Below are 12,605 nucleotides of genomic sequence, written 5' to 3' on the forward strand. Positions count from 1 at the left end.
GTCAGATTCATAGAGTGTAGAATGGGGGCATGGGCTGGAGGGACTGGGGAACAGGAAGTAATTGTTTAATAGGTACAGAGTTTTAATTTTGCAAGATGAAAAAGTTCTGGAAGTGGATGGTGGTGACGGCTGCATAACAATGTGACTATACTAATGCCACTGACCTGTACACTTAAAAATAGGTAAAAAGAATATGAAAAAGAATGTACATATATAGGTATAACTGAGTCATTTTGCTGTACATCAGTAATTAACACAACATTGTAATTCAGCTATACTTCAATTAAAAATAAATTTTAGGGGCTTCCCTGGTGGCGCAGTGGATAGGAGCCTGCCTGACAATGCAGGAGACAAGGGTTTGTTCCCTGGTCCAGGAGGATCCCACATGCCGCAGAGCAACTAAGCCCGTGCGCCACAACTACTGAGCCTGCGCTTGAGAGCCCATGAGCCGCAACTACTGAGCCCGTGTGCCTAGAGCCTGGGCTCCACAACAGGAGAGGTCACCGTGATGGATGGCCCGCGCACCACAACAAAGAGTGGCCCCCGCTTGCTGCAACTAGAGAAAGCCCGTGTGCAGCAATGAAGACCCAACACAGCCAAAAAGAAAGAAATAAAATAAAAATTGTTTTTAAATTGTTAATAAATAAATAAATTTTTAAAAAGTTAAAAAGGCAAATTTTATGTGTATTTTGCCACAATAAAAAAATTTCAATATATAAAAAAATTTTTGAGGTGGATCTATATCATTGAAATGGAAAGTTATTCACCATATATGATTATGGAAAAATAAGCTACAGAAAATTATATATAATATAATCCTTTATAAAGTTTATATGCATAACAAAAGCCTGGAAGAATTCATTTCTATTTAGTGCATGCCTATTATATGCCAGGCATTGTTGCAGGCCCTAGAGATATAACAATAAATAAAAGAGACAAAAATCCTAACTTTTTTTTACATGTTAGTAGAAGAGAAAGATAAATTGAGAAATGATTAAAATATAAAATGGGTTGATAATATGAAACTGACATTTTATAGGTAAAAATGGATAGTCATTTCATTTGATTTGACCTAACAATATGTTATATAGTGATAAATGTGGAGAAAAATAAACTAGGGGAGTCAACGCAGAAATACATAAAGGTTCCAGCAATTTTAGATACTGAGGGAAGACCTCGCTGAAAAGGTTAACATTTAAGGAAAGGTCAGAAGGAGGTAAAGGAACAAACCATGCAGGTATCTGGGAGAAATGCATTCCAGGCAGAGTGCAAAGACCCAGAGGTGAGAGCATGCCTAAGTTCTAGAAATGGTGTGGATGACATCATGGCTAGAATGGAGTGAGCAAATGTTACACAATAAACTATTAACAGTGGTTATCTATGGGATGGCATTTAGAGACTCCTATATTTGATTTTCTACATATCCATTTCATTTTCTCTTTTACATTAAACATGTATTACTTTTACAATCAGAAAATGCGTGATCCCAATTATTTAAAAAGAAAATTTATGTGCATGTGTCTATGTGTGTGGCATGCGTTGAAAATCTGAGAGAACACAGCTCAAACTCTAAAGTGAGATAAATCTAGATTCCAATCCTAGGGTTACCACTTACTACGTATGACCTTGGGCAAATTATTTAATCTCTCAGGGTTTATCTGTAAAATGTAGCTAATAACAGTACCTACCTTTGGGGAAGATTAAATTAGATAATGCATGTGAATAGTGCCTGACACATTGTAAAGTACGCCTTAAACGGTAGCTTTGTAAAAATATATCAAACACCAATTTGTTAACTGGTTTTGCCATTACTAGTTTTTACATTACAAAAGTAATATATTAAAATATGGATATACAGAAAATCAGATATAGACGTCTCTAAAAATACTCAAACAATACAGAAGCAAACAGTCAAAAGTAAAATCCTCCACACATATACCCCAATTTCCCCCATGGGAAAATGCTGTTAACATTTTGATATGAATCCTTCTAGACCTTTTTCTATACACCATATATTACAGGGTTTTAGCAATTTTTATATAACAAAGGAGAGGGACCATATTATATTTATTCTGAAACTTTTATTTTTTTCCAATTAACAATGTATCTTGGAAGGTATATCATGTCCATAAATACTGTTAGCTCATTCTTTTTAAGTTATACAGTATTTCATAGTACAAATGTACACATTTATGACATTCAAACTATCACTATCATAAATAATGTTTCAATGAATATCCTTGCATATCTTTAAGCAAAGATGCCAGTATTACCTACAACTAAAAAATTTCTAAAAATGACTCGCTGGATCTAAAGGAGCATATTTAAAACTGCCCATTACCCTCCAAGAAGGTCATACCAGTTAAGAACCTCACCAATGGTATCAAATTATCCATACCTCCAACAGCACTGGACCTTAGCAATCTTCAAATTTTTACTAATTTTCCAGGTATAAAATGATTATCATTGTTGGTTTGATGTGGATTTCTCTATCATTAGTAAAACTGAGTTTACTTTATATGTTATTACTATTAACTTTTTCTAGTTAAATTTTAAATAGCTAATATATGTAACTTTCCTAAGAAAAAACAAAATTTTCCCATAAAAAATAAATTCCATACTTTCAATAATAGGTTTTTATGGGATCTAAAGGTTAGAGAAATTTAGAGAAAAAAAAGATAATTGAGATGGTTTAAATTAAGGTCTGACACACTCCCTAGCACAGAGAAGGCACTCAACAGGAAGGAAAAACTAAAGGAAATAAAGCTACCAGCCAGCCAGCCAGCCAGCCAGGAAGTTTCAGAAAAGTAGGTCAAGCTGGACCTCAGAAAAACTAAAGAAGAGGAAAAAGGCACACATAGACAAAAGAACATGAGCAAATCATAAAGGGAGGTATGAACATAGCTGTGAGGAGGTGTAGGGAAACAGGCCTAAAAAGAGCATAGAGTCTGTATTCAGGAGAAAATATAAGATGTCAAATTCTAGCCAGCTGTAAGAAGGCCTTGAATGCCAAGATGAAATCTTAAATCTGATTCAATAAGCAACTGAAAGACAAAATATATTGTTAAGTGAGAGTGACAAGAAGAAAATATAAATTAAAAGATTAATTTGACAGATTTAAAATTTGAATAGAAGCAAGGAAACTAGACTAATCAAAAATGAGGTGGGGGTGTAGAAGGCAGGGCAAATGAAAGCTAAAATAAAAAGGATTAGTTTGATATCTGTTTAAGCAGCAGGGGGATTCCCAGATCCTCTCCCTGTCCCTTCCAGCAGGGAAAATGCCCCTCCACCACCCAGTCAAAAAACTGATTTATTCTCTGGAGAGTGTAAACCAGAGGTCCTCTGGACTGGGGAACACCAGGCAAATTTGAAAGTGAGGTTACAATACTGAAAACAGGGAAACTAACAGCAATGTATGCAAAATGGACGTGTCCTTTTGTACTGCTTCTTTCCTGTATTCCATGTTTCCTCTTTCTTGGTTTACTCTCACCTATTGGTAAAGTTCATCCCCTAGTAAGTTTCTGAGAAAGAGTGTAAGGGAGACCTTGGGTATGTGAAAATATCTTTCTTCCACTTCACTAATTGATAGTTTGCCTAGGTATGGAATTCTAAGTTGGAGATTACTTTCGCTCAGAATTTTGAAGGCATTGCTCCATTGTCATCTATCTTCCAGCGTGACTACTGAGAAGCAAAACTAATCTGATTCCTTCTTATTTTTAACTGACCAATTTTCTTCTCTCTGGAGCTTATAGGATACTCTGTATCTGATGCTGAAATTTCATAATAATGTGCCTTGAGTGGGTGAGTTTTTCATTCATTGTTCTGGCTCCTTCAATTCGAAAACTCTTGCCTTTTACTTCTGGGACATTTTATTTAATCAAAAGTTAAAAGTTTGGTTAAAAGAAATAAAAATGGATGTCGTTGGGGAGAAGGAGCTGAGAGAAGGGGGTAGAGGACTGCTGTTTTTATAACAAATCATGTAACACTAAGTCATTAAATATATGCATGGGTAATTTTTATTAAAATAATTTTTAACATATATATGTTTAAATAAATCTATTTTAAGAGTCACAGATATAGAAAACAAACTTATGGTTACCAAGGGGGAAAGGGGGAGAGGGGTAATTTGGGAGATTGGGATTGACATATACACACTACTATATATAAAACAGATAACTAATTAAGAACCTACTGTATAGCACAGGGAACTATACTCAATACTCTGTAGTGACTTATATGGGAAAAGAATCTAAAAAAGAGTAGATATACATATATGTATAACTGATACACTTTGCTGTACAGCAGAAACTAACACAACATTGTAAATCAACTATAATCCAATAAAAATCAATTAAAAAAAGTAATAAATACATCTATTTTGGGTATATATTTTATATGGTTAAAATGTTTCATATGTTTTAATATCCTTGTATGTTTAAAAATGCTTTTTGTGTGTGTGTGTGGTATGCGGGCCTCTCACTGCTGTGGCCTCTCCCACTGCAGAGCACAGGCTCCGGATGCGCAGGCTCAGCAGCCATGGCTCACGGGCCCAGCTGCTCCGCGGCACGTGGGATCTTCCCGAACAGGGGCACAAACCCGTGTCCTCTGCACCGGCAGGTGGACTCTCAACCACTGTGCCACCAGGGAAGCCCAAAAATGCTTTTTTTTAATGCAAAAAAAAACAAGACGTGATAACAAATCAGATAAATACATAAAAGAATCCAAACACATCTAATTGCTTAACCTGGGGAACTGGAAAAACTGCAATAGTCACAAAAGATACAGAAAAGTTAGGAAGGTCAGCAGATCTGAAGGAAATACTGGTGACCATGTGTGTATATATATATATATATATATATATATATATATATATATATATATATATATATATATATATAACATGTTACAGTTATTCAAATAGAGTTTTTTTTTTTAAATAGATGAAAATACAGGAAAAGAAGCTTATGTGAGAAGACAGGAATAAAAATTTTAGAGAGTCTTCAATATATAAAAGATAAATGAGGGAAGGAGATACAGTAGTTACCAAATAAATGTTTAATTGAGGCAGGTAGGTGGGCAAATAGAAATGAAGGAAGTTGACTGGCTTACTAATTAATTAATCCATTAAGAGTTCCAGTCCCAGGAGTGAGACTAGAAAAGGAGAAGCATAATGAGCATAAAAAGAAAATGAGCAGGCCTAAGGAACAAAGAAGGAAGAGTCAGTGAGAAAGAACAAGCAATGCAGTGACTCTGAAGCCAAATTCAATAAGTTCATCAAAAAGGGACAATTATGGGGTATGAAGAACTAGGAGAAGGATTCCAGTAAGAGTTAAGGATTCCAGTAAAAGTTATTTAAAGAGGTGAAAAACAACTATGAAGAAAGAATACAAGAAGTTATAGAAAAGATTTTAGGAACTGCAACACTCTTCCAGCAACTTTTTCAGCACCTTGCACTCACTTCTCCATCCAAGCAACTGTGCCATCCTGGCTGTCGGATGCAGTATTTCACCTTCTTCATCTACTAAAAAAAGACAATACCCCACCCTCCTCCTCCTCAAAAAGTATCCATTGTGCCACATCTCTGTAGGAAGTGACTTTAAGTCACAATGGAGAAAGTCTTATAACTTAGTAATTAAGAATACTGACTGTCTAAAAACCACAAATAATAAATGCTGGTGAGAATGTGGAAAAATAGGAACCCTCAGACACTGTTAGTGGAAATGTAAAATGGCGTAGCCACTGTGCAAAACCATATGGAGGTTTCCCAAAAAAGACTAAAAATTAAAGTACCATATGACCCAGCAATCCCACTCGGGGAAATTTATCCAAAAAAAAAAAGAAAACACTAATTCGAAAAGATACTTGTACTCCAATGTTCACGACAGCATTATTTACAATTGCCAAGATATGGAAGCAACCTAAGTGTCCATCAACAGACAAATGGATAAAGAAGATGTAGTACATATAAACAAAGGAATACTACTCAGCCATAAAAAAGAATGAAATTTTGCCATTTGCAAAAACATGGATGGACTTGGAGGGTATTATGTTAAGTGAAATAAGTCAAACAGAGAAAGACAAACAGGGTATATCACTTACATGTGGAATCTAAAGAATAAAACATACTCCTGAATGTAAGAAACAAGAAACAGACTCACAGATATAGAAAACAAACTAGTGGTTACTAGTAGGGAGAAGGAAGAGGGGAGGGACAAGATAAGTGTAGGGGATTAAGAGCTACAAACTACTATATATAAAACAAATAAGCTACAAGGATCTATAATACAACAAAGGGCATACAGCCAATATTTAATAATAACTATAAATGGAATATAACCTTTAAAATTGTGAGTCACTATGTTGTACACCTGAAACATATAATATTGTACATCAACTATATTTTAATTTAAAAAAAGAAAAAAAAACTCCTATAAAAAAAATTTTGACTGTGTAGATGGACTGCCAGCAATCAAAATGTCTCTACACACCCCCCCAAAAAAACTGTCTCTACCCCCTACTAGCTATGTGATTTCAGACAAACTAATTATTCACTCTGTGCCTTAGTTTCCTCATCTGAAAACAAGAATATTAATATATACCACATAGGAGTCTTGTAAAGATTAAAAGAGGAGACTTCCCTGGTGGTGCAACGATTAAGAATCCGCCTTCCAATGCAGGGGACCCAGGTTCGACCCCTGGTCAGGCAACTAAGATCCCACATGCCTTAGGGCAACTAAGTCCACACACCACAACTACTGAGCCTCCATACCACAACTAGAGAGTCTACATGCCACAACTATTGAGCCCGTGTGCTCTGGAGTCTGTGCACCACAACTAAGACCAGATGCAGCTAAAATTAAATAAATAAATAATTTTTAAAGGAAAAGATTAAATGAGATAAATATATGAATATTAAGTGAGGTAATATATTTAGAACAATATCTGGCATATAATTATTGTTAGCTATTATAAATTAATTCATGATGTTAATAGCTTAATTAGTGTTATCCTTTCAAAGGTATTTTCATATTAACAGTGCATAAAGATATGAACCTCCAATGGGCCTCCCTGGTGGCGCAGTGGTTGAGAGTCCGCCTGCCGATGCAGGGGATACGGGTTCGTGTCCCGGTCTGGGAGGATCCCATATGCCGCGGAGCGGCTGGGCCCGTGAGCCATGGCCGCTGGGCCTGCGCGTCCGGAGCCTGTGCTCCGCAACGGGAGAGGCCACAACAGTGAGAGGCCCGCATACCGCAAAAAGAAAAAAAAAAAAAAAAAAAAAAAAAAAAAAAAGATATGAACCTCCAATGCCAGGTTTTACAACATTCATTTATTCAACAAACATTTACTGAACTGTAGTCTACATACTAGGCACCCCTGAGAGCAGTAGGGTGCTGTGGTGAACAAGGGAGTTAAAGGTCCTACTCTCATGGAACTTAAATTCTAATTAAGTTGTTAAAGTCATAAACTTAGTTTGTCTACTCAACAAGAGAAAATGTGAAGGGACGAATACAAAACGAAGAAATGATGAAAAGAGATGCAAATTTAGAGAATTTATTTGGAAACTAAGAGATGGTTTCTAACATACAGAATAGCCAACAAAACAGGAAAGTGTAGCCTGGCATATAGTAAGAACTTAATAGATGTTTAATAAATGTACCAGTTCCTCTCTCTAGGTTTGTTTTCTTACATGTAAAATGATAGGAGTTATCTTGAATCCAACTCCAATATTCGTTGATGTCTACTTATTGAAATCATCACAGCATATTAGGCAGCATTCTTAAAAACAGATGGCTGTACAGGCAGGGCCTATCATTGGGTGTGGATCATGGGCCCAAATAGACTCCACTGAGCTCAGGCCTCGCATTTCACAAGAGCTTTAAATGTATTCCTTTACTGTTACATCTAAATAAGATCAGCTATACAACCACAGAGACACTGGATAGCACTGACAGAAATGTCACCCTTGCACCTCTATACAGGACTATACCGCCAGGGAATTAACATTTAAAATGAATATTGTAAATAGCCTGAAGGGAAAAAAAAAAAAGATGGTTCCAAAGACAGTTTCTACAATTAAGGATTCAAATTTTACTAGTTTTGAAATTAAATATGCCCAAAATGTCATAACGTAAGTAAAATCAAGGAAAAAGTGTTTAGTTTCCTTGAGTGTTGCAATTTAGTTTTTTGAAGATCAACCACCACTTGGTACTGTGGAAATCCCTATTGTTACTGCCTTAGAAGAAAGTCATCCATAGCAGACAACCACAAAAGACTTTCACAAAACATCCATGAAACAACATATTCTCATCTGTTAGTGGATTGTTTGAGTAGAGGAGTAGGGCTGGAATGCAGAAAACTAAAGTGAGAGACCACTATTTCAAAACAACAAGAAAACTAGAGTTCCAAGAATGCAGAAGTATCTACTTCTTAATTTCTAAAAAAACAGAAAAGATTCAGTTTGGTGGCACAATTCGAACAGCATAAAAAGTATATGGATTAAGGTTCTTTTTCAAAAATGTTAATTGTATTTCAATTGCTGAATTAGTAAACTATGTTTAAACAATTTTGAAAGAGGTTTTTGCAGTAGAATATAATTTTTAAAGTATCTTGGCATCGTAATTTTATACTGCATAAATTCCTATTTTCCCGTATCTGAAAAAGGTTAAGTAAAGGTAATGGGTAAGAATTCTGCTAATTGATGCTTTAAAAACTATAATTTATGGAGGTAAAAATTATGTGAAAAAAAAAAGTTTTCCTAAGTGTCAGCCTTACAAACCCAAACAAGTGTTCCTTCCTTTGCCTTCTACCCATTCTCTACCCACAATAAATGGTATCTAATACCACAAAAAGAGGTCCCTGGGAAAGAGAACACCAGAATTAAGGGAGGAGAAAACTGCACTCCTAAAAATTCATTCACATCTCTGGTTTGAATACTGAATTATAAATCAAATAACTAATCTGTTCCCAAACAGTGCCTTAGCCGATGCTGTTTTACATTTACATTACATCACATTTACATTACAAATCACACATGCAATTTTTTAAATGTTTCTCAAAAAGTATTCCGTAGACAAGAAAGATATAGCCTAAGACTTCAAGGACCACCTACCCACTCGCTTCTACTTGCCACTGGTAAGTAGAATTAGTGAAAAAATAATAGAATGTGAAGAATTATCAATTATGCAGAAAAAAGCCACCACCACATTAGAATTATTACTTCAACATAACTCTTAGATTGTGGAGTATAAACTATATCTTACTCTTCTTTTGATCCAGCACCATGTTAAGACATAGAGAAAAAGGAACCAGGTCCCCTGCAAGACCCTGAAGGGACACCAACAGTCTCTAAATCAAACTCTAAATACAACTAAAATGATCATCAAGTATTGTTATTAACACTAAGGATTAACTTAAATGAAGCTTAGAAGAGTTAAATAATTATTACCAAAATTCTTTGCAGACATATGTGAGGACAGAACAAACAAGAACCATAGGGAAACTTAACTAGCAAAATGACAAAGCAGAAAAAACTCAAAGAAATCAGTCTGATGTCCCTAGTCCCTAAAATGACTCTAAGGAGAAAAGGTTTGATCATGCAACAAAGAATTCTGACCTGAAAACCATTTACTTTATTTTCACTGAGTACAGTTCATTTCCACCCTGTGTCCCTATATTTATGGTCCTCATTTCCCAAAATGGAACAGGCTATCAAAAACTCCACAATGCAGCTATGATCTCTGCCTTTTGACACAAAGGGGCAAAAAGAGAACCGAAGGAAGAAAATGCACTTTCTAAGTTAATTATCATGTGTTAAACTTGGGATCAATAACTTGGGAGAGATGGGAGAATTATCCAACATCAAAAAAGAACCCTAGGGCTTCCCTGGTGGCGCAGTGGTTGAGAGTCCGCCTGCCGATGCAGGGGACACGGGTTCGTGTCCCGGTCCGGGAAGATCCCACATGCCACGGAGCGGCTAGGCCCGTGAGCCATGGCTGCTGAGTCTGTGCGTCCGGAGCTCCGCAACGGGAGAGGCTACAACAGTGAGAGGCCCGCGAACCGCAAAAAAAAAAAAAAAGAACCCTAAAAACTGCAGAAGCAGGTTGCCAAAGGGCAATAAACAAAGTAACTGTTTCATCATAAGCAAGGATTCTGAACAAATGAATGTTATTTTCTGCTTACAGTTTTAAGTTGATATTGATCAGCTAATGAAAATGGGTCAAGAGATTGTCATTCTGGTTACTGTTGTTTAAAAAACAAAACAAAATAAAGCAACCCCACCCACACTGCTGGGAAAAAAGCTTCTGACATATGCACTAAACTTGTTTACCCAGGCCACCTCTTAATAAGAGAAATGCTTTGCAACTTGACTAGGGTTATATAAGTATTTTGCAATGTGTTATCAGTTTAAAATCTTGTTTATTTACTCCGTAGTTAACAGGTTATTTTACTTCAAGGTCAGGTCTGCCATAATAATAGCATCTTTCCGATTTTATTCCATCACTCAGCACTTCCTGCAATGCAATTTTAGCTATTAACTTTATCTCCTTTTCCTCTTAAAAAATTTAAAAGATTTAAAAATATGATATTGACATGTGACAAACTAACTTCTTTAAATAGGTCTGTTCCCCGAAACACGGTAGGAAAGACAGTAAATTTCAGTGATTCAATTGTAATAGCAAAACCTGAGTACTGTAAAATACTACTGCCTTTCAGAGACACGAAAAAAAATCCAATTTAAGTTTTAACAAGGGAACAGCAGTGAATCCTTCCCACTACCATATTTTCAAGTTATTCACCCCCACCTCTCGCTTCTTTTTTAAGGCTATCAAAGATAAGGATTTCTGGGAAATAGCCAAGGTCAGCAAAGTAAACTAGGATCCCTTCAATGAAATACTTCCTAGGGAGAAATAACTGTAATGTACTGGAAAGAGGACTGGGACTAGGAATTTGAAGACCTGATCTGTCTAGACCTGCTGCTGCACTACACCCCATTCCATCTTTTAGACATGACTGACTAGATTTTTAACGTTCAAGCTCCCACTTTAGAAGAGATGTTCATTGAGAAATAGCATGAACTGAACTTTTCTTAAAGAATGGGAACTGCCTTGTCCCACCCAACAAGATTTAAATCTGGGTCCTGGATGCTTGCTGTTGGCAAGATCTATCCTGTAACTCAAACATTACACAAACCTCTGCCTTCGGCAGCTAATGACACTAGAGGCACCTCTTAATACATAAACGCAAGTTTCAAAGGATAGCCCTTGGATGGGGGGGAGGAGGTACAGCTTCTTTTTTTTAAGAAACTGAGTATGAATTAAAATTTTTTTTAATTTAAAATCTAAACGTTTGGAAGTAACACCTCAGCTAAACAGCAACGTGGTCCTATGAGTCCCAACTACCTTTAAAGTAAAACGAGCCACACTGCCCACAGTTATTTGGCATCAAGCAGGTCCACAGTGGGCAGAAGGCTGAAAGAGGACCACATCGCACACCAGAAAGCCGCCACAAGAGTGGAGGCGGGCCAGCCCCGCACGGACAGCTGCTCGAACAGAACTCGGGGCAAGGAATCCCCAACTCCCACCCGCCTGCTCCCTCCCTCCACCTCGGGTCTCCCCTGTTCCCCAGGGGCGGGCCCCTCCCCCAGGTTACTCCCCTCCCCCACCGCCCCGCAGCCACCCCCGCGCTTCCCAGCGCCCTCAGCCCCAACTACGGCCCCTCAGCGATGGGTCTACCCAGTTGCCAACCCCTTCAGCCCCTCCTCCTTGAGAGGCACTCCAGTCCTCCGTCTCCTCACCGGGGTTAGCAGTAGTCGCCGCCATAGCTGTAGATGCCACCGCCGCCGCACCCCCCCAGTGGGAGGAGCCACCGCCAAGGAACCGGGGGGAGGGGGAGGGGAGAGCCACTCCCCAGACGCGGCGCCGTACTGCCGCCAATGATACCGCGGAATCCAAGATGGCGGCTGCAGCAACCGCCCCCCGCCCCACCGTCCCCAGCCCCTACGACGGAGAGACCCGCCCCTAGAGGGGGCGGGGTCATCACCAAGGCCAGCCTCCTCGGGAAAACTGACCAATAGAATCGCAAAGCGACCAGAAGCGGGGCTGGCCACGGAGCCCCCAGCCAGTCCAGTGGAGGAGGGAGGGCGAGGAAGAAGTCCAGCTGTCTCTCTAATTCCGCCTCTTCTACCTTAGAGGTCAGCGATCGAGTGACGTCAGTGAAAAATAATTTTACTAAAAAGCTTCGCTGGGTGGTGGATTCGCCTGGTTGGCGACTCTGCAGATGATTTGTTTTGTAAATCTTCTTTAGGTGACCTACTGCTTAAACTTCACTTAGTGATTTGTAATCCTTTCTAGTTTTTTCCTCTTTTAAGGACCTTTGTGCCTGGTGGGAAAAAGTTCAGCAAGTTTTGAATGCCTGCTATAGAACTGGTAGTGTAAGAGGATCTGGGCGCTTATGTCTGGTAGGGGAGATACCGACAGCCAAAACAGGAGGCAATGTATTTTGATTAAGAGTGGGATGACTTCCTTTGATCGACAATAGGGTCATAGTGACAGGTTTTTAGTAGAGAAGTGGTAAGATGATTGCACAGATTTATTTTCTAATAATAG

General features: G+C 38.1%; 1 protein-coding gene across 4 annotated transcripts in view; it reads right to left on the bottom strand.

Moving 5' to 3' along the window:
* The window catches only part of ARNT (aryl hydrocarbon receptor nuclear translocator), a 66,188-nt gene extending 54,242 nt beyond the window's left edge, over nt 1–11,946 (bottom strand). For all 4 annotated transcript variants that reach the window (XM_082616498.1, XM_082616497.1, XM_082616496.1 and 1 more), the window contains exon 1: nt 11,795–11,946. In XM_082616498.1, coding sequence (XP_082472624.1) covers nt 11,795–11,819 — 25 coding nt within the window. In that variant the 5' untranslated portion in view covers nt 11,820–11,946. The remainder of the gene's footprint in view (nt 1–11,794) is intronic.
* Between the last annotated feature and the right edge of the window lie 659 nt (nt 11,947–12,605).

This window comes from Mesoplodon mirus, assembly GCF_964341445.2.
Source record: "Mesoplodon mirus genome assembly, chromosome: 3".
Taxonomy (NCBI): domain Eukaryota; kingdom Metazoa; phylum Chordata; class Mammalia; order Artiodactyla; family Ziphiidae; genus Mesoplodon; species Mesoplodon mirus.